The sequence below is a fragment of the Grus americana genome, chromosome 3, assembly GCF_028858705.1.
Source record: "Grus americana isolate bGruAme1 chromosome 3, bGruAme1.mat, whole genome shotgun sequence".
NCBI lineage: Eukaryota > Metazoa > Chordata > Aves > Gruiformes > Gruidae > Grus > Grus americana.
The window spans coordinates 36,554,257-36,577,002 of record NC_072854.1 but is presented as its reverse complement, the minus strand read 5'-3'; the positions used below and the strand labels follow the sequence as shown (position 1 = coordinate 36,577,002).

Sequence of the window (22,746 nt, the reverse complement as noted above, 5' to 3'; positions counted from 1 at the left end):
AAATGGATACAAATGTGGGGTTGATTGCCTGTATTGGGATAACTGGGCCTGAAGTTAGTGAATGTTGGGCAATTTTTCCTCTTGCTTTTCTGTCTTTGCATCCTTGCATTTGCCTCACCTGCTTCTGCTCTTTTAGTGCTGTCACTTGTCATCAGGAAAAAGTTGAAAAATTAGTCTGTGTCCGTAGGACTCTCCACAGCTTTGGAAACTTTGCAAACTTCCTACCCCGTTTCCTTTGCCCTTCTGTGTTTTTACATTATGGATAATGTTTCAGGCTGTCCTTCTGAAGAGGGGGTAGAGTTAGTCACTCATGTAGGATTTTGTGGTCTGCTGTGAAATGTTTATTAAGAGAAACTATCTTTGAGTTGTAAGTCATGAAAACACATCTTCTTTCTAGAAGATTATAAAAAAGTAATAACAATATTACATTTGGGATCAGAGCAATGGAGATGAATTTTTATGGTGCACTAAATTTTAATTTACATAGCATTGTATGGATAAATATTTAAATATTAAGATTATTTATGAAATATAGGGTTTGGGAAGCACTGGTTCCAAGAAAAGTGTGCGACTAATGGCTTTGCTTGTTGAGGAAAGTGCAGTTGCCATAAGTAATCTACAATAGTCAATTTTATTCCAGAATAATATCCATAGAGTGAGAAGTTAGTGATATAGCAGTAGCTTAATAATTACACTGATCAGCTTCCACATGGAGACAAAACCATCTTGTGCAGCTAACAGTCAATTCTTTATAAGTTAGAAATTTTAATAAAAGAGGCTAACACTGTAAGTTTTATAAGGAAATAAACATCTACAGTCAAAATGAGAAATTTTCACAGTTATGAGGGTAAGTAAATAAATAATATTGCGGAAAGGGCATGAATCCACCAGTACCTGTTTTTTGTATATGCCTTAGTTATCTAAACTGGCTGGTCCTTTAGTTTGCTTTTCTTTTCATCTCTGATTTTTTTTTTTTCCATCTCTGTGTAAACTGAAGTCACTTGCCGAGTCCCTGGCCTTACGTTCATTATGAATATTACGAAAAAAAAAAATGTAGGCTGTCTCCCCTTCTCTAGAGGGCTGTGGCCTAAGATATTGGGGTATCATTAGTCATTGGTTGAGGGTCACAGGGAAAAGGAAAAACTTAACTCTGTGTTCAGATGGTGTTAAATACTGCGCTAAAACAAAAAAAGGTTGAACTCTGGACTCCTCCTGTCTGATCTCTGTATCCTTTGTCTGTTTTAATAATATGTTGTGGCGTGAACATGGCCTTTCACAAGAAGAATGGCATGCCAGTGTGGGATATACCAGAATGCTTGTTGTGGTATTGATAGCAATGAACGCCTTGAAATGCATTGGGGTGTTTTGGTTTGTTGCTTGTCGTGCTGGAATTAGCTCTTGGGTCATATTGGAAAACTCCTTGACCTTGAAACAGCCCAAGTAAAAGTGTCTCAGTGTTAGCCATAAAAGGATGAAGAACCATTCTTGATGACAAGGAGAATCATGGTATGGTCACACACACCTGTGTGCATAAGCGTACATACATAAGCTTTAATGTGATTATCATCAAGATGAACAATACTTATGCCTTTATGTAGAATGCGCACCATCTCTGAGGGATAGTAATATGGATATTAATAGGTCAAATGCTGACTTGCCTAGTATTGAATGGGGAGCCTGTCAGTTGGGGTTGCGCTGCAAAATGACCCAACTTGTTCTTTAATCTGACTATGCAACACAACCTGTGCTTCACATGTTGTTTTGAACACACTTGGAGTTGAATCAGATGTGAGGATTAGATGCAACTTTTTCTTCATAAGTCTTTTTTTTTTTATTTAATGTAACATCTTTGAATATTGCTGTTGTTTCAGAGCAAATAAAAAATCTTGTGGTCTAATTGGCCACTTTAGTAGGCTATTTGCCACCTTCTTGTAGTCAGGAATGTTAGTTTCTGCAGTACAGTTGATGCTGTGAAAATGTAATAGAGAACATCTGTGGCAGGTTCCTGTTCCATTATGCAAATTCACTTTTTTTTTAAAGTCAGAGAGACTAGTTGGTTATATTTACTCCAGAAAAACAAACTCTCTGAATGTCTTGCTTGGAATGCTGCTGCTTTAGTGGAAGTTGGTGCTGTATTCCAGGGTTGTCCTATTATAATGCATTTAGTTACATGATCACGTGACAATTTTTTGTGGGACTCTTACCTTACTGGTTGTTTTGCCAACCAGGTATCTAATGAATGTATTTTCTAATCTTTGGGGTTAAATGCATGTTCTTACAGGTACTAACCTAGAGCTATTGAATTCTACTTATGCTTTTTTTTCTCTGGACCTAAACTCAGTTTTCTTTGTGAAATCCTTCTATGTGTTTAAGTTTGCATTTCTGAAGTGTCATGAATATTATTCCTCATCCACTGATAGGGAAACGGGCACAGAAGTAAATGGCTGAGTTGTTGGAATAGTCCCTCCATCTTGGATTCTCAGGTTAAGATGTCCTGATTTTTTTTATTCTCCCTAATAAGCACCTCCTGCACTCTGAGTAGTGCATTTGTTGTTATTACTTCTACAAAATTGTCGTCTTGCTTCGTGGTGTGTACTTAGAAACTGAGGAACTTGTAATAGTAACTGGTTCTCTAAAATTTTGTTGGAGCAACTTGTATGTGATCAAACACTAATTAATGAAGCCAAGGGTTCTGTTTTGGTGTGGCTTTGAATGATCCCACTGACGCTCTTTGGTCTGTGGAATGAGGTGTAGATGCTGTGCAAAGAATAGCACCTTCATAATGTAGTGTTCTTAATGCAGCAGTATGAAGTACGCTCAAGTGCTGTTCAGCTCCAGTTCATGTCCCTTTCCATGTTTGGTACGTCAGCCATGTATTGGTTCATGTCAATTCAACGTACCAGCATCAATGCAACATGGTGTTTTTTCTGCTAAGGTTATCTTCGTTTTGAAGCCATTTGGCAGGAAAGAAGATGCAGTGATGTTGTGGGGACTCGCACCTTGCCAACAACCTGTTTCATCGCTAGGGTTGGAAGCTCTTGGTCTGTAGCAGATACACTCTATAGTTTATCCTAGAGGACAACTAACAGGACATGCTTTGTTAGCAGTGGGACATAGAAATGGGGGAAGTTCTGTATTTGATTTCACACTCTGGCGGTGATTATAGATTAGAAGGGAAAAGGGGATCAGTACCAGATCCAGATGTCTTGGCTGCTGCCCTCTCTCCACTCCCATTCTGTCCTACTTCTCTCTCCAGACTTTAGCTTGAACTCCCCCTGCGTTTCACGCTGACTGCTTCCTCCTTTCTCCTTGTGCTACATGAGGACTAAGAGCACAAGTCAGAGCTCTGAAAAGGTAGTTTTTCTCCACTTTTCCTGTTAGATCAATCCTAGACCATTTGGTAACTACCAGAAAACAGGCTAGGCAACAGCAGAAGATGACCTGCTTTGCGTTCATGTCACTGAGGTACCCCCGACTTTGACAAACTCCTGCTTAACATGCCAGCAGAGTCCCCAGGTGGGCTTCTACCTTTGCCATCCTTCGCAGGGACAGATGTAATGATTGCTATGCAGAGATGCATTTAACGTTCAACCAAGGCAAACATGATAGAGGTGCCAGAGCATCTTAAAAGATTGCCGGAGTCTTCTAATACAAGGGAAAAGGATGTTTTGTCACTTAGCAATTTCAGAAATTTTACCCTTTGTACTAAATTTGTAACTACTGAGAATTTTAAGCATTGATGTATTTAAAGCAATTGAATACTGCTTAGTTGGACTACTCCAAGTATCTGTTGACCAGACTGACTCAAAGGATCTACATCTTTCATGTAAAAATTAAGCAGAAAATATGACAAATTTTTATCTGCTTTGGTACACTTAGATATAGTACAGGGTAGCAGTGTTGAGTGGCACTGAAGAAAAAACATGCTTGAGTAATGCTGCTATGCCATGTTGTAATAAATTATGTTTACAGGGCTATTAAATACATGCAACAAATATTTGTCCACATTTTATATTCAAGATATGCTTTAAAATAACTTAGACCTAATTATATAATTTTAGCTATGACTGGTTTTTAGAGTTATGAAGATTTAAAAGCTCATTGGCCAAGGATTTCTAGATCTAAAATGTTTCTGATCGTTTTATACAAGTCTGTAAAAATCTGACCCATTTATCAGCAATTGATAACTATGTATATAAATTTTCTTCTTAGACCACACTGAAATACAATTGGATCCATGAATGGGCAACCTAAAAATTCTTAGGTTTTCACTGAATTGTTAATTAAAAATAATTCCTAATGCTCCTTGGGTGCATTAAAGCGTGATATCTGATGAGTTGTAGCCACTAGTACAGTCTGCTTTGTAAGTAATCATCTTTGAGTTCAAAACTAACCAGGTGCAGATAATCTTTTTATATACAGTAGTTCAACATGCCGATGGGGATAATATTATTTTGTATTCTAGATTATCAGTATTGTTAAGTTTAAAAATAAAAAGTCCTGTGTGTAAATGGAACGTAGCAGGTATATGCAATTTAGTTTAAGGCTGCTTTTCTTCTGTCTTTCTTGAAAACCTTCACTTTCTTTGCTGTTTTATACCCAAGCAGTAGCTATGTGTAGGCCTGGCATGTTCCAGTGTGCATCCTTTTGTGTAGAGTGTAAGTAAGCCAGATCCAGAGATTTCTCTTGGAAATTAGCACTTTGTAGGATCATAATGGCCACCATTTATTTTCTGTTTTTTAACTGCACTAAGGTAGCACAGTGATTCATCCCATGGTCCAGTAGCCAATAAGGTGTTTTCAGGTGCTGGACTTACATTTCAGGCTGTGATCCTTTTAATGCTTGTTTACTTAAAGAGATTTGAATATGCTTTTGAATATTCTTTTTTTTGTAATCCGTAATCATTTTACTGATGCAATTTAGAGATGCTGGACAGTGGCACAATGCGTGTGTGGTAACCTGTTAGAAGGGAGTAGGGCTAGAAATGAGCAACTGGCTGCATGCAGAAGTAAGATGCTCTTATCCCAATTTTATTGTCGGCAAAATTGGCAGTGTAGGACTTCAGAGTTTGGACTGTAGTTCAACAGATATTTCAAGCTGGTATGTACAGGCCAAAAGAAGCAATTCCAGATACTTGTTCCTGTCCTTACTCTGATTTAACCTGTGGGATATCATATGTTTTTGAGGTAGTTTTTGGCCAGACTTGTCTGCTGATCTGGTTTCCCATACCTTGGCACAAAGAGTTAAGCTGGCTTATTGGCAGGAATGATTAGGTGGAGAAGGGCAGAACTCTAAGCAGCAGCCAGGCATTAATCAGACAGCAGCCTTAGCCAGTTTTTCTTTGATTGTCCCTAACTTGGAGTTTTCTCCTCTAATAGAGGACTATTCTTTAATTCATTAGAATAATCAGAATAACTCAGTGGTCAAATTGTGTCCTTGCACCATTGGGGGCAGGGAATTGTGCCTTCCTCCCCCCCCCCCTTTGGTGTCTTTGGAAATAACCAATTTTCAATTAATTACTCCTGTAACTTGGAGATACAGCTCCTGTCTTCCCATAGTAAAGAGTGGGTGTACTTGGTAACAGTGAAAACTGCAAATATGAACTGCAGTGTTCCCTGAGAATGTTGGAATCTGTCTGCACCAAAAAAATTGCTTATGTTCCTGTCAACACCAGCTTTATTGGGACTGTTGGGTATGTTTGCTCTTCCCACCTAGTTTTCTCCATTGTCCTAATGCTACCCAAATTAGTAGTAGCAGAGAATGCTTCCATAGTTGGAAATCAAATGTCTAATGACATTTTTACCTCTGCAGTGTTTTGTTCCTCTCAAGCAGAGTTGAGGAGAGGTGTCGGTGCTCTATTTGTAGTAGGAAGACATCCTTTATCTCTGCTGCATGCTTTCTTCCTTATCCCACCTGCACGCTCTTGGAGACATTTTACTTTTTTCTTCTGTTGAAACTGCATTTAGGTTGTCTATGAAGCTTTCCATTCTGGGTTGTAGTAGAGCAATACTTCTGTTACCCCCAGCTGGAATTACTACCGGCATGTAAGAGGTCGGTCTATCTAAGGCATTATACCAGTTGTGCCTTTGCTTTTGCCTACCTCTTGTGGACCTGCTATCATCATCTCAGAGGTTTGATGTTTTGTGGTAGCAGCTAGTTGAAACAACAGCAAAAATGATTCTTTTCTAGATGATTGTGGTTTTATCACAGTTATGTCCTCGGGGAGGGGAGGAATTATACACCTTTTAGGCATTCGGAGTATTTTTCTTTGTCAGAGGTGGCTATTTTCAGGAATCAGTTGTTATTGAAAGTAGTTGTCTAAATTTAATCTCTATCTTTAAGCAGATAAAAATATATTAAAAATATATATTTTAGAAGTATTTTGTGCTAGTTTTGCTTTGCAGATCTGATCAGTTTTATTTAGATACAGATTTCGGAACCTAATCCTCAAGGTTTTAAAAACTCTGGCTCTGTATGTAGACTTGCATGAGTCGATCGGCTTCATCTCACTTGCAGAACTGGTGTCAGCTTTGAAAGGTCAGAGAAATAATATTATTAGGGATTGGATTTCATCCATCATATTCTTTGAATCTGCCTTTTTATTTTATGGTGGCAGTAAAATGGTTAAGCAAATATTGAGACAAGAATTTACTTACTACCTAGCACAATTCTCATGTTTGGTGTTCAGGGGAAACGAAACAATTTCAAATGCACTATGCTCAGTACTCCTATGGCTGATCTGTATTTTTCAAAATGCAGCTGATTACTTCACTGTCTGAAGGAGCTGGCTGTCTAATTTTAAATTACAATGCTGTTTTTTTTTAAATCTGAGTCTTTAGAAACTGCTGTTACTTCTTCACTCTGCTATAGGTACAAGATGTCATAATCAAAAAACTGACTACAGGGAAGAAAAACTTGGAAAGAAAAATAGACGTCTCGCAACTGGTTTGGCTTTTAAAATGTCCCATCAAATTTAAATGCATTTTAAATTATATTGGTCAATCTTTGACTTTTCAGTGGGATTAGAAAAACCTTAATCTACAATGAAGGCATTTCCTTTTTTGGAAAAGCATTTATTCTGGCTGGTTTTTGGATATCTAGAAATACGCCAGGCCTAACTTGGTTTCTATCTCTTCTGTCTTTTCTAGAAGAGCATAAAGCTCACAGAAGTTACCTGTTAAGAATTTATAGGAATTTCATAAAATGCATTTTCTGAACCTGCTGACTTTGTTTATAACTAGGCTGTTTATATTCTTATTTTCTTGTATGTTCTTTGAAAATGCAATGCATTTTAACCCATCACTCTGTTTGTCTTGAATCTCTAATCAAGAATGGAGACATTGATCAGGAAATGTTTTCGCTGATTTTTTTTCCCCTCTAATTGCTTGTTAATACCAGGGGATATTAATGGTCTTTATATTTAAACTTTTAAGAGCTCTTTGTCTCTTCAGAACTTTATGATCTTGACATTCTCCCCCAAAGAATTATAAAATTAAATATTCTGCTCTTAATAGATGTAAGATGGAGGGATTTAAATTCTAAAAGTTATGTATTGTATAGTATTTCATTGTAACACTACTTAACAGAAAAGATTAAAATATTATGTACTTAAAGAATAAATATTTAAGTGGTTTTTTTGTTGTGGGCTTTTTTTTTTAGAGAAGAATATATGCACATGTATGTACAAAAAAAAAACTCCATGGATTTTTTTGTAAGACAGTAAGGCAGATATAATTTTGGATAAATATTTAAAAAATCCACCCACTAACCAAATTTATTGTGTACTGCACTCATTGTTCTGGCAGAATTACTTGTTTTTTTAATTAGTGGCATGCATTTTATTCTTTTTCCCCTTCCAGGATAAGGCTCTTGGTAGAAAAAAAAAATTAAGAGAGGCAGTAGGAAGAATACCTGATTTCTTAAAGCATTTATTAGGGAGAATTAATTTTACTTACAAAGTTCATTCACATTGGCTGGGCAGTGAGCACTGTTGTATCTGCTGAAAACAGATCAAAGAACTAGCTATAAACACAGGTTAATGATAAGAAGCTGGAAGAGCTAAATGAGGAAACAGTGGTTAGAAGGGTGTTGCAGGAGTTGGTTGGTGTTAAATTAGTCAACGTGTAGTCTTCATTAATCTAAACCAAGAAATAAACAGCATTTTAATTACATTTATGAACTGGCACAAAATTCAGAGCTGCTCTGAAGACAAATAATTAGAAGATCTAGCATGTATGGGGAAACAATTAATTTAATTAAATTTAGTGTAATGCACAGTTCTACTCACAGGGAAATGAGGGAAGGAAAAAAAATTAGGAAAATGGTGCAGTAAACCCTGAAAAAAAAGGCTTAGGACTTGATACATCTTTTCTTGCTGCTGTGGTTTTCTTGCAAGCTTTTGTCATATTTTGGTTGTGAAAAAAGTTGTTGGAGGAATGACCAAAGCATTACATCGTGGAAATTGCAGCTAGAACAGCGAGCCGGGAAAGTATCCTAAGGCAACGTATTGAGATGTGGCTGAACAAAACAGCTTGCAAAGGAGGGAGGAAATGCTAAAGAGAATACTCAAGTGCTAGGACGGTTGAGGCTTTCTAACTTCTTAACGTGTTAGTTTGAATTAAATTGGCATCTGCTTTTTCTTTCTTTTTTTTTTTTTTTTTCTTTCATGTGGTTATGAAAGGACTGATTTCTGTCCCATCAGAGCTGAGGTGTTGAGTTTCAGCTGGTAATCAGATCCTTCAGAGAATGTACGATCTATTTCATTTTATAAGCAGCCTTCTGTACTGACTGTTACTTCTCACATACTTTTATTCTCATTCTTTGTGCTTTTTAATGTACTCCTCCTTTATAACAGTACAATCCATTCATTTAAATACAAATGTTTATCCAGAAGCTGGTCACTGCAAGTTCAAACATGTACCTTTGGATCTCTCAAACAGATATCAATAACTTCACTACTTTGTGTCACTGTACTCTCATTATATCCTGCTTATATTGCAGGGTTTTGATTAGAAAAATAGAAGCTTTTTGTTTCTTTTGTGGTGCATCTCCACCAGGGAACCCAGCCTTAAGAACAAGAGAAAAAGGAAATTTGCCTATATGTTCTATTAAATGTTTCCTTAAAACAGTTATCTAGTTTTCTGGTTTCAGCTTAACAGTTTGGTGTTGGCATTGCAGATACTGCAGTATTGTCCTGATGTGTGGAAATACCAGTTCTTAGGTGTACTTCACAGCTGGTGATATGCAAGAACTGTGTATACAAACAAGCCCGATGTTAATGTTTCTCTGACTTTTTTTTTTTTTAATGTACTCTATCATCTATTAATATTCCTTTGTTTTTCCTAAGCCTCTCAAAATAATTTTCTAGGATGCCCTTAAAAAGGAGTAGGGAATAAGCAAATTTAAAAAAAAAAGGTAGATTGATGATAGACACAGGGAATCTTCCATGCAGCCTTCCAGGTTAATCTCGTGGTATAAAAGTTATGCAGCTCTGACAGATCTTACAAACCTTAGCTTCATCTTAATTTACAATCTTACTGCCAATATGTAGTGCTAATGGAGGCATGACACAATGTGTGGTCATCTGAACCTAAAACTTGCTATTAGTTTAAATCTCTAAAGCATATTTAGAGTTAGCCAGTCAGCTTTTTTCCTTCTGTATACCCCTGTGGTTGGGAAAAAAAAAATCACTATTATCTGTGTCCTTATTTGCTTTTATATTTTATCTGCCTTGTCTCTTGTAGGTGTCCATACAGTATCAGGCACAGCAAGTCTATAGGGACTACTTTATGGGTATAATACAGCCATATGACAGGGTACAGCTGAGGAATTACTGAGGTTGGAGTACTGCCCTTGTCATGTGAGTCAGTGCTCGCACTGGTCTTTGATTTTGCTGCACAAAACTTGCAGTGTGGACAGTCCCTCTCCTGACTAGTTCACGATGTAAGGCATGGTATCCAGGGTGCATTTTAATGTGACTGGGGTGTCATGTGAAATACGGTGAGCCATAGCATTACATCATGTGGAAAAATGTGCCAAGGGGATGGGTTACTGAGAACGTTTGGTTGCTTTGAAACCAGAGGTCCTTCAGTAGTTTGTCACCAGGACAAAAGATGGGGGGAAGGGTTCCTGTGGAAGAGTTAAAGACAAGGACTTTAAGGTTTTGGTGGTATCTACATAAAAGTCCTGTGACTTCGAGATACTAGTGCAGACAGTCACTGCTTGTGGCATGCCAAGTTCTTTGAGAACTAGGCTTGGCTCAAATCTGTTTTTGTACAAATCTCTGGTCCCTACGGAGAGGAGAAAGTACTGCAGAAACTAGCATGAAGATCCACATCAGCTGGGACTCATTGGAATGTCTAAGCAGGAATTGGAGAGGGGAAAGTAAGTTTCTGTTCCTCTTCTAACAAATACAGTGAAGCCATACCTGACATACATATTTCTTCTGGTGTGTCTATCAGCTTAGAGTCCCAGGCTGCTTGCAACTGCCCTGTGCCACTTCATTCTTGTCTGCTCTACTGGCTCAATTGTTTGTGCAGCTGTGCAGCAAAATGATTCTGCTAGAGCAGGGAAGACTATATGTATTTATAATTTGTATATATAAATTTGTTTAAGCAGCAGGCTGTTTTTCAGCTGGATCAATTACCTTATTCATGACATGGCCTCCCACGCAGCTCTGCCAGCATACTGGGGAGCCAAGGCCCTGGGAGGATGATCGCAGCCCGCAGCATCCAAACACCTGGACTTGTAGTGATTGCAGAGAGGATGGAGCAGGTCTGAAATGGAAATGAGAGCGTGTCAAAACCCCTTGCTGCTTATTCACACCTCTGAGATTATTACCGCGCATGTCCCTCCATGGTGAAAGTTATGTGGCCTTCAGAATTGCTGTTGGATTTTTGAACTTCAGAGGGAATGCTGGGCTGATTAACTAACTTAATTGAAGTATGTTGTGCAATATATCATAGTGGTATAGAGTGGTTGTGGTTGCATTAAGAGTATTTTAATATAATTTCCCCCCCTGTGGTTAGCCTCATGAGCAATTTTTAAAATGTGTTGTCAAGCAATAATATTGGCATCTAAAATCAGGCTGCCTTGTCTGTCAGAAATAGGAGACATGTCTTTCATTAGGGCTAAAGAGAACGGGGTAAATTACTGTGTGTTAACTGTGCAGTATTGCAGGGTGAGAGTTTGCTCCTGGGCAATTACTGCAAGACTATTGGCATGTGGCAGTGCCATCTTGTGATGATTTAGACCTGTTTCAAAGCTCTCCAGTTCCTAAAAGTGACACGGGATAAAACAGCGGGATTGTGGAGTGTCAGCTTCATTTAGTTTATGGTGAGTTTTTTAGCCTGGCTTCCAAAGGAAATGAATCATGTCATCTTTCTGTCCCTACTCCTGTAAATCTTGAGCCTCTTGGCCACTGCAACAAAAAAATTATAAAATCTGAACTTCCATATAAATAGGTGCCCCAGACAAGAAGGATGCTATTTAAGTTCCCTCCCAGGGACAGGGTGCAGTGCGAGTTTGTTAGACTTGAGAAAATTCATACAAGAGAAACAGACGTTAGGAATTCATGGACTACAGAAAAGCTATAGTCAGAGCTTGTACCATAGCGTGAGCTGGCGAGAAGTTGTAGGAAACAAGACTTTGTTACTGACAGTGATCATGGAACTAGTTGGTATTGTTCTCCTTATGGCTTTTGATGCTCCTAGCATCACACCATCAAGCTGTAGCAAGTCTTTAGTAACCAAACTGAAAGGCTTTCAGGAATGCAAACCTGAAACGATCCTGCAGGCGGCTGGTGAGGCTGCAGCAGCGTGGGGAACAGTCAGGCTCCATTTTGCATGCCTGACTCTGTTGCTATTCTGAGTCGCTCTATGCTGCGCAGTGCTGCTTAACTTCCTGCTGTTTTCTAGCTACTTAGGTGATCAGTCCTCAGCTTTTTTAAAACCAGCTGCTTTTGTGGCATGCTTCCTTTCTGTCAGGAGAGTGCACAGTAACAAAGCCACGTTTTATTCTCTGGTGGGGGATGTTTGTCTTTATGTATGTTAGAGCCCAATGCCAGGAGAAGGCAGTGATCAACTGCTGCAAACTAGCCCATCTTTTTCTCTGCTCCATAACGGTGTAACCCTGAAATATTCCACGTCAAAATCTGGGGGGAGGTTTGGGTTAGGATTGAAATAGAAAAGGGAAAAGATAGCTAGGCTGCTGCTTTACTGATTGAAAAACAAAACAGCAACCAAATTGTCTTCTCTGTTGCCTGTTAAATGCCTTTTTGAAACACATGCCATTCTTGTAGTTCTCCTCTAACTGCTGCTGCTCACTGTGAATTGCTTGCTCTGAGGTGGAAACAGAGTCATTTGCAAAATGTGAAGTAATACATCTTGAGTTGTAAACAAAAGACAGAAGCTTCATTAATTTTTTTTTGTTGTTTTTTTTCCCCCCTCTCCTGTGGTTTAACTAATGTTTCTCTAGTACCTCTGGAAGAACGGTGTTAGAATGGTCAGGTTGATACTTTATTTTTGTGAAGAAACATGTTGTTTGCCCCTAGCTTTCCTGTCAATGTATTGGTGTTTTACTGATTTTTGTTGTTCTGATAGAGGAGATAAGGGAAAGATACTGTTAAAGCTTCCAGCTGAGTGAGCCTGAGGCACAAAAGGAGTAAATGAGGTAAAGAAATCACTCATTTCAGTAATGCTGTGCTCTTTTGGTTCATCTCATCACATCACATTACTAGTAAAGTTCATGTTTGGGAAGAAATGTGTTAAATTTCTCAGGGATTTCAAAAGCCCTAGTAGATCAAACCTTGTATTTCCAGTTCATGCTGTTGTGCTACCAACTGCTGATTAGATGGAGCTCCCATTGGAGTCTGCGAATGTTTCAGTTAATTGGCTAGAGGGACGGCTGTGTGATGTGATATGATACGATACGTATCTACCTTGTGATGATCACTCCTTGTGTTCTTGCTTGGAAAATCTAGAATGGCTTTGGTACAGTGCTGCTTGTAAATACTAACGAAAATTTGCCGGGCTTCTTTAGGTTGCTACGATGTGTAGAAAGAAGAATCTTCACCATAATCTTTGTTTCGCTGTTGCCTGGGTGCTTTTAAGGGTGTAATAAAAGCACTGACTTAATATTTTCTTTCAGTCTCCAGAGGGTGCTGAAGGCAAGGATGCAGCAAAAGTAACTAAACAAGAGGCAAGTATATTTCTTTTTTTTGTTTGTTTTTTATTTATTTTGGCATGTAATTATTTAACTGGAAATCTGCAGTCTTGCATATCAGAAGACTATGCATTGCTCTGCCACTTCTAATGAGGTGTTTTCAGTGGGAATAATGACAGTAAACCACATTTGTAGCTTATCTGGCACAATTTGGTTTTGGTGCACTGAGGATTCATACAAGTTATTGGTACACAAATTTCAGCAGAAACACTTAGGGCTTTGATAGGCAAGCTCTGGTGGAACTTCTGGCAACAGTGTAGGATATTACTGCCTGGAACTGTTGTTATGTCTCTAGTGGTTTGGCAGAAGAGGGTTAATGCACACACCTCAGCCAGTCTACTTCAAAACTATTCTTAGCTTAAGTGTCTGATGGAAGGGTGTCTTGAATTAAGATACCAGGCTCTAACTGGAACAGCTGACACATTTGTGTGTTTTTTTTCTCTGATTTTTTTTTTTTTAAGGGCACAGTAACTTCTGTCAGAGAAGGCAAGGAGACAGTTGGTGATACCTTGGCCTCTATAGTATAGTTTTGCTGGTTTGTCACAACCCTTAACGTGAAGTTAAAAAAAACAGGTGGAGAATTATCAGGATTCTTTTCCTTAGGTTGTCATCTTCTGTGGCAGACAAAGCAAAATCAGGACCTTGAAAAGAGGGGGTGAATATTAAAATGAATTAATAATTAATTGCTGCTCTTATAAATATTTGAGCATATTTGAACAGGAAAAATAGTCCAATGAAGTTTTATACTTCCTGAATTGGGAAGTTGGTTGTTGCTCAGTCTAGCAGAAAAAGGTGCTACAGTAGAAGTGTCAAAATATTTCAAACAATGCTAATGTTTACAATAAGCTCCTGAAAAAACAGCTAAGTGAAAAGGAGATCTGAGAGGAACAGATTTTGATACTTCAGTATCTTCCTGTGAAATCTCCTAGAAGACAAATTAGTTTTTTTTCATAAAGTATGAAAATGCTCACTAAATCATAGTAAAAATATAATCTCCTTTGCTCTCAATGAATGTGTTTCTCTGTCCAAGCTTAAATGTTATTTCTTCAAGAGCCAGAAAAGTAAAAGTTTGGTCCCCTAAAAATTTGAGACCTGATTGCTAGAATAAAGACCAAGAAGCTTACAGAAATACACAGGCTCTCTGTAGAGAGCCTGCTGACTCTGCAATATGGAAGCTCTTAGAGTAGTCTTCGGTCAAAGTGAGATAATAGTGGTGGCTGATGCTACAGGGAAGAAGAAAAAAACCCCACACCAAATTAAAATATTATCACCTTAAGATAGATACCCCTGTAGCTTATATACTGTGTAAATGAGGAAGATATTTGTAGGATTAGATTAGAAACTATGGGAGCTCTTGGAATAGGTAGAATTTATGTAGGAAGGGTGGCTTCAGTCTGAACCAAACCAGGCTTATGTGGATGGCACTGAGAAGATCTGAATTATTTTAAACTAAACATCTGAGGGGAGACTGGCAAGTTCTTGAGAGCACATAGGGTGAAGTCAGAGATCCCTATCAGGATGGAGAGTGGGAGCTAGCACAGAAGGCAAAAAAGTTTGTGTCTGAAAAGGTAAAGAGAACTCTTTGAGAAATAAAGCCCTGTTTAATTCATGCCTATGAAAACAGGCAGTGAAGCCAACATAAAAAAGCTGCAAATCTAAATCTGGGCAACTTGAACTATCCGCCTTTAAATGAGGACATTGATGTAATGGGCAACTCAGACTTGTTGGGGCATTGTGACACCAACACACAAATTACACAGGGTTGAGAGCATAGTTGCATTAGTGGTAGAATGGCTTTCTGTTATGTCTTTAATATTCCTCTAGATTAATTGTATCAAGTACAGCACAATCTTTTATGGATTGCCAAGCCATATGCAAATGGGAAGTATATAGTTCAGGAATTGTGCCAGGTATCATGTGACCACAATAATAAAAGTGGCAATGGGATGCTGAGAGAGATCAGAGAGTCTATGAGGACAGAAATAGTGTTAATAGCGATTTCACTTACCCTTCAGAGATTTGGTAAAAGGCATAGGATGGCATTACAAAGACAAAAAATTTAAAACTATAAATGCTTGCTTCCTGAGGAACAAATCAAAGGACCAATAAAAGGATAATCAGCTCTTTATTTGGTCCTCAGTAGTATGTAGGAGCTCATTAAAAAGACAATTGTTAGAGAACTATTCTGTAATTGTGACCATAATATATTCAGGTTCATCATCCTTGCAGGAATGTAAGTCCAAATAAACTCTGCTATGGTAAGATTTGATATCAAGAAAGGGAATCTTCCTAAAAATGAGACCCTATTAAAAGGAGCAGCTGAAAAGCTTAATGGTTTCAGGTGGCAAAGAGGTTTTGTGGTATGCCATGCTAGAGGCTTGCAGAAATGCGTATTATTATTCAAAAGCACTCCCCCTAAAAAAAACCCAAACCCTACCACACAGAGGAAAAAAAAATCAACCAAACCTTCCCCACCCACCCCCTGAATGGCTTGATAGCAAAATAAGGGAAATTTATTAATTTGAGAGGTGGTTTTTGTATTGATGGAAAATAATGAGGAAAGGAGCAACCCCTCCAGCATGGCAAATGTGATGCTGAGAAACAGTAATGAAACTCCTGCTATGAATTCTTACAGAGGTTCTCACAGTGGAGCCTTTTCTCACGAGTGTAGAGTCTGGAGGACATTCTTTAATTGAACGTGAGTGAGAACTAGACAATACTCACTAGCAATTGCCAAACTGTTAAATGCAGTATGTAATTTAGTGCTTGCACTGGCCTCAGTATCGGAGTAACTGAGGGTGATGAAATGCTCCCAGGGATTCTGAAAAATAAAGCCTGTGAGTCTTAACTTGCAGAAGTAGTTAAAAAAAGTTCATGTAGACCAATATATAAGACACGGATTTTGCAGAGAGGTCATACTTCAGGCAGGTGAGTTCTTTGTAGAAGTCAACAGGTATAAGGACAATAGCATGCCAGTTGATACAGTTTACTTGCTTGTAAAGAACACTTTTTGATAAGGTGCCCTAAGGTTCTTAAAGAAATGAAGCTAGCATGGATTAAAGGTAAGATCTTAAGAATTGGTAACAGATAAAGATAGAAGAGAGTAGGGAAGTAGTTAATTTTCATAATGGTGGATAATTATCAGTGGAGCATTGGAAGGATTTGTGTTTGGGCTTATGTTGCTGCGTATATTCATGAATGATCCAGGCGAAGAGGTACTGGAGAAATGACAAAGGTTTGCCTAAGTTTACAAAAAATTATCAGGGTAGTCAGAAGTGAGAGAGACTTAGAAGGCTGTTAGGTCACTGACAACTAGGTGATAAAATATAAATATAAAATTCAAAATAAAAAATATAAAATATGAATATAAAATTCAATATGGAGAAATGCAAATACACAGAGGGGAGGGGAAGACACAATGATGGTCACCAAATCAGCTCTTAATAAGGGAGAGATTGTGAAATCACAGTGAATATTTACTAGAACATGTTGGTTCTTCTAAACAAAAAGTAACTATAATGTAGGAAAAAATACTAGAGGACAGAGTGCAAAACATCAGTGTATCACAAGATTAATTTTTTGTGCTCCCAGGTGTGGGACTACTGAATGAAGTTTTCCTGACTCTTCCTTAAAAAGGCCATGATAGAATGAAAAGGCTACCAAGTAGAGGGGGACAAACAGAGGATGCAAAGCAGTTAAAAAAAAAAAAAAAAAAAAAAAACAAAACCAGCCCAGATTTTCTAGGATTCTTGACTTTTTATATAACAGAGGTGTGATAAAATCATCAGTAACACAGATAAAGGCAGGGAATTATTACTCATGTAACTCGAAAACAAGAGGAATCTAGTGAAAGTAAGAGGCGAGAAGTTTAAAGGAAAGACAACAGTGGAGGAAGGTTTTGCTTTTTCTTTTCCACACAGTGCATAATCCTATTATGGGACTCATTGCACAGGATCTTATAGAAACTGAAAGTGTAAATGGGTTCACTAGGTTATTAGACAAATTTATGAAGAAAATGACCCTCAGGGACTATTAAACACACGATGTGGATATAATAGCCAGGTTGGAAAGTTCGCAACTTTAGATTGCCAGAAGCTGGTGCAGTAGGAAAGTGCGAAGTGGTGTTCTGTGTCTGCTCCATTTCGTGGACTCTTTCTATAGATGTTTGCTAGTGGGCCAGTGTCAAATAGACTGTTGGGTGAGCTGCTAGTTTAAGGGTTAGTACAGCTGTTTGGAGGGGGACAAGAGTTCCAAAAGCACATTAAAATGTGACCTTTGCTGACTTGACTGCAGTTCCTTCCTTATAATCAGATAACACAAAATACATACAAACTCTGAATGAGAATTAAAATGACTTACCCGTCAGGCATTTTTAAAGAATGGAGGGTTTATGCTGACTTTCTTGTGGTGATGCAAGCCTTCTATGAAACCCGTCATGGACCAGGAACAGCTGGGGAATATGGGAGAAAATTATAATTTACCTAAAACAACGTATTACCCTTTAAAAAGTATATGCTAACATAACATTCCAGTGCCCAATGCTGAGGGATAGAAATCATCACTTAAACAGATTTGTAAAAGAAGATGCCTTGAGCTAGGAGTTCTTTGATTACCTGACCAAGTGAAATGCTTTATTTAACCTGTTGTAAAATAGTGCTAGGCTGCTTGACAAGCAGTTCATATTCTAAATTGCCAAAAAAAGAGCGTTTTACTATTTTTTTTAATGATTCATAAATATTTGATAGCTGAAAACATCTTCGGGTGGTTTTTGAGCAGACTTCTATTTTGCTGGATGCAGATCTGAACTATTTGCTACTGCTTTCCATTAAGAATACTTAAATGGCTCCAATGAATACAAATTGCTGCATTCTTCAGGTATTAACAATAGCTTTCTCCTGTTGCAAGATGTGTGAAGCCATGTTTTTTTAGCTCAACTTAAATGCTTAATATGTAATTAAGATATTTTTGATTCACTTTTTAAGCTGTTACATTGGATATTTGTTGCAGTTGAGTTGTCCCTTTATTTTGGCTACAAGTATGATTCCAGTTTTATGCCACAGACCAAACTTTAACCGTGTTTGATAACCATGCTTTGTAACTGGATCATGGGTTCATCTCTTCTAATGAATATGAAAATATAGTGAATAAACTACTGAGCTTACAACTATTTCTAAGACTTAACACATCTTCAATAATAAACTTAATAAGGAAGGTGTGTTGAAGTCATAAAGAAAGGTGGAGGAAAGCAGAATATCTGACTTTCTTCTTTCCTTTTGAGAATTGTGTTTAAATAAAAGAAATAATTTCTCCCTCTCATCCTGCAGCTGTCTTTGTGCACCTGCACTCTTGGATTGAGTGTGTGGGGAACTGAGGAAGTGGAAGGACTTAGTTTCATGTTTTGAAATTTTAGCACTCTGATATACTCTTGGGAAGGATGTTAACTTTGTTCATCTGTTAATCAGATGATATTTTTACCTGCTATTACAAGTAGCATCTGCTAGATTATAGAAACATCATTTTAAGTATTTATGAGAGAGGTTTAGTATCCTGTGTGAGTGTCAAGCTTGTTGTATTTGTGAACCTTTCATAGAGCAGCAAGGGACTGGGGAGTACTTGTAAAATGGGGGGGGGAGTATTTAACCATATGGAAATTTAGACATTATAATTCCTGAATGATTTCTATTACTAATTTTCACATCACTTTAAAATTTTGCTTGTCCAAGATGAGGAAGATGTGAATTGTGCTCGGCAATAGAAATGTATTTTAGTAGGGGCATATTTTTTGCTGTCACCATGGAATGACTGATATTATGTTGCTTTGCATACTATTTGTTGTAAGCCTATAAAAATGTTTTCTCCTTTTTTCTTTTTCTGTAGCCCACAAGACGATCAGCAAGATTGTCAGCTGTAAGTATGTATAACACCTTTTGTTATATCCTTTTCTAGGCACATATGGTTTCTCAGACCAAACAGGTTTGTTATATTTTGCTTGATACAATTTTTATTCTCGCTGAGGGATATTTAAGAACTCTAGAGCTAAGGTTATCTGTTTTCTTGGTTTCAGGTTTTCAGGTTGTTCTGACAAAAGATGTATTTTCCCCACCCCAGTGCAACACTGTCGGTTATGTGCAGTATTGACTCCATACCTTTTTGCAGGCTGATGGTAGTTGTTGAAATGCAGCTACTTCTCTGGGAAGGAGAAACAGCTGTCCTTCAAGGACTTCATTTGATGCCACTACTAGTATTTGGTTTTAGTTCCTCTTCTCTGATTTTTTTTTGTTATACTTACTACTAATCTCTACGTTTTACTCTTAGAATGACCCCCAAATTGCTTTGACTCCTAGATGAGTGAGCTAATGAAGATGGGTGTGTACAGTGATGAGGTGTATTTGTGCATTAAGGTTTTTCTAGAAAGGGAAGTAATGGAAGGTGTGGGGTGGGGAGAAGCTGGGGTGTGGAGGTGGCTGGCTGGCTTCTGGTAATATGTCTAACACATTATGCAACGAAAAAATGTTTTATAGAAACCTGCTCCACCAAAACCTGAACCCAAACCAAGGAAAACCACGAAGGTAAATACTCTTCTTCTTAGTTGTCATCATTGTAGCCAATAGTAAGCAAGTTACTCCTTTGCATTGCAAACAGTTCAATTCACAGCGTTTTTGTGAGGCATCAGCTCCCCTGCCCTCCCTGCAACTCCCCCCCTCCCCGGAAAAAAAACAAATTAGATCATTCTTTTCTTTCTGTTCCACCCCTTCCTGGCCTCGTTACGGGCCCAAACAAAATGTCTTGCCTGTTTGATATGCAGACCATGTTAGTTTTTAGTGAACTCCTAGTTTAAGAAGAATCTTTACCTTTCCTACACCTTTCTTGAAATGTACAGGTTTGGTTGAGTAAGCTCTACCCGAGCCCTAGCAATTTCTACAATAGGATTTGCGATTACTCTGTGCCATCCTGTTTCTTTGTCTAGAAGGGGAGTACTTCATTTCATAGTCAGAAACTCTTATCTGTTCTTGAAGCCTGGCTGTTGCTGAGAAAGCACAATTATAATTAAAGGTTAAATTATATATATTTATATTGAATGGTTTGGGTTTTCTAGGCCAGTTACAGTCAAATTAAAATCTTATTAGTGTCTGAAATACCTTTTCAGGATTTCTGCATATAAATCATGTACTTCAGAAACTGTAGATTTATTTGTGCCCAAGGGGAATGTTAAATAAGAGCAATTGCTTTATCAGAAAAAAAAAAAATGCTGGAAACCGAGTCTAGCAATTCTCACACATTTTCCAAGTCCTTTTATTAGTATCTCAGTTGGGCAAGAATCAGGATACAAAGTCCATGTGTGAAAGTAAAACTGTATAACTGTGACTTCGAACACTTTATTGGTAATTTCATTTGATAAATCATAAAGTCTTGCTAAGTCCATCCTGCTCCCCTCTTAAAAAGAGTATTAATAAAGAAGAGAATATGATAGCCTCTGTGGCTTCACGTACATGTTGGGAAATGAGCTCAGTGTTACGGAATCAGTTTAAGCTGCATGAGAGACATTTGAAGCTCATTTCAGGTGACTTGAATCTTTTATGACATTATTCTAAGTAATTTTTTAATACAGTAATCTGCTCTTCCCAAAGTCTAACTGGATCACGTTTTAAGGAGTATATTAATCTCGGTCTCCTAAACAGAAAACAGCAAGTGTGTACTCCAAACCTACTAGTAAACAACCAAAGATGGTACAGATCTGAGATCATTTATAGTGTTAAAAGCTTGCAAATTATGGATTTACGAAGTCCTTAGCTTGTTCTTTTGTAGGTGAAGAGTTAGGACTGTACTTGTACCAGCAGCAAGCTTCTCAGTTACGCACAACTGCTGTGTAACATAGGAGCTGAAGGGTGAAAGGAGTAATTGGGGCTGCCCTGGAACTAGGATTACTGGCACCCCCTCCTCACTGCCCCACTCCTGTACGGGGATTGCTGGGGGAAGGGAGACTGACCTAAATATCCCTGTTCACACCTACTATTGCCATTTTGCAATAATTTGGAGCAAATGTAACCTCCACAGTGTTTCAGAACTACTTTAAATACTAATGTAAAATATTCAATTAAATACCATTTAAATTTTTTTCCCCACTGCACTTCAAATCCTTAACCTTTGTCTCTGCTAGCCCTGGATCACAAATATAAATATGCACATAGAGCAAGGATTAAAATAACCCCCAAACTTCAACATATGAATTGTTTAAGAGCAAATCTCCAAATGAAACTGTAGCTGTTAGAATAGTTCATTTTGATAAATTCTCTGCTTTGTGTGGCTGCAGATGGAATTTTATCAGTGTTTGCCTCCCCACTGGGTTGGTTGGTTCTTTCACTGAGATGGAGTGAACATCACAGATGTTATCAAACTAACAAAAGGACAGCCAGCAAAAATGCTCAATTTTTTAAAATCTAATTTAATATTTCATGTTAATCGAAAGTGTAATGCTGTTACACAAGCAGTGCGTTGTTTGTGCTTGGCTGAATAAGTTTTCAGTATACTGTAATTGGATTTGTTGGTACAGGTATCTTGTATATAGCTCTGTATATACAGCTCAGCTCTACCAAAATAGTTTGAGGGGGTTTTGTATCCCTGTAAATTAGCAGAAACAATAAAGAAGCAGACTTCAGCATTTTCTAGAAATTTGGAGAGTCTCTATATAACTTCTGTGGATATAAATGTTCCAGGTAGTCTTTAGCAGGTTTTCTGTTTCAGTCCAGCACATGCAGCTTGCCAAGATTTGCTTTTTAGTTCATATGAAAGGGTTTTTTTCCTAAAGTTGCAGGGTGCTGGCTACTCATGCAATGTCTATCCCCATATTTTTAATCTTCTGTCAGAAGGAACCTGGAACAAAGGCCAGCAAAGGTGCTAAAGGGAAGAAGGATGAAAAGCAAGAAGCTGCAAAGGAAGGTACTACACCATCTGAAAATGGTGAAAATAAAGCTGAAGAGGTACTTTCCACACATACCTCCTGCTGATTGAATCAGTGTTTTTTAATTATTCGGCCTTTCAGACATTGATAGCATGTTCATAATGTTTCTTTTTATTGCCCATAATGTTATTGCAGATTCGCATCTCTCGCTCAACTGTTAGTGTTTCAACATCCAGAGGTGCCCCACCCAGCACACTGTCAGTAAAAGGGCAGATTGAAACAGTGAAAGTTAAGGGTACGGTAGAGCATTCAGCATGTGTGCAGTGAATAGAAACAGGTAGTAGTGTGGTGCTTTTCAGTATGAACAATGGAAGCTGACAGGTAAGGCTTGTATTGCTTTTGAAAAGCTGGGACCAATAATTTAAGAAAAGTGTGTGAATGTACCTGTTTTGTTTGCGTAAATGTAATACGGACACAAGTTTGAAACTGAGCTGTTGCAAATGAGAAATCGAAGGGAGTAAGAGTAGTTGGGGTCTTTAGGTATGTAATGGTAATTTAGTGTAGTAATTAATGTTTTTCTTTCTTCTCCACAGGCTCAGAAAACTGAATCTGTAGGTGACAAGAAT

At 38.0% G+C, this 22,746-nt stretch overlaps 1 protein-coding gene across 3 annotated transcripts in view; it reads left to right on the top strand.

Annotated features, from left to right (window-relative positions):
• Window positions 1-22,705, top strand: part of HMGN3 (high mobility group nucleosomal binding domain 3) — a 23,881-nt gene extending 1,176 nt beyond the window's left edge. For all 3 annotated transcript variants that reach the window (XM_054819410.1, XM_054819411.1, XM_054819409.1), the window contains exons 2-6: window positions 13,147-13,197; window positions 19,099-19,128; window positions 19,743-19,790; window positions 22,086-22,199; window positions 22,316-22,705. In XM_054819410.1, the coding sequence (XP_054675385.1) occupies window positions 13,147-13,197; window positions 19,099-19,128; window positions 19,743-19,790; window positions 22,086-22,199; window positions 22,316-22,447 (375 nt within the window). In that variant the 3' untranslated portion in view covers window positions 22,448-22,705. The remainder of the gene's footprint in view (window positions 1-13,146; window positions 13,198-19,098; window positions 19,129-19,742; window positions 19,791-22,085; window positions 22,200-22,315) is intronic.
• Window positions 22,706-22,746: the final 41 nt, after the last annotated feature.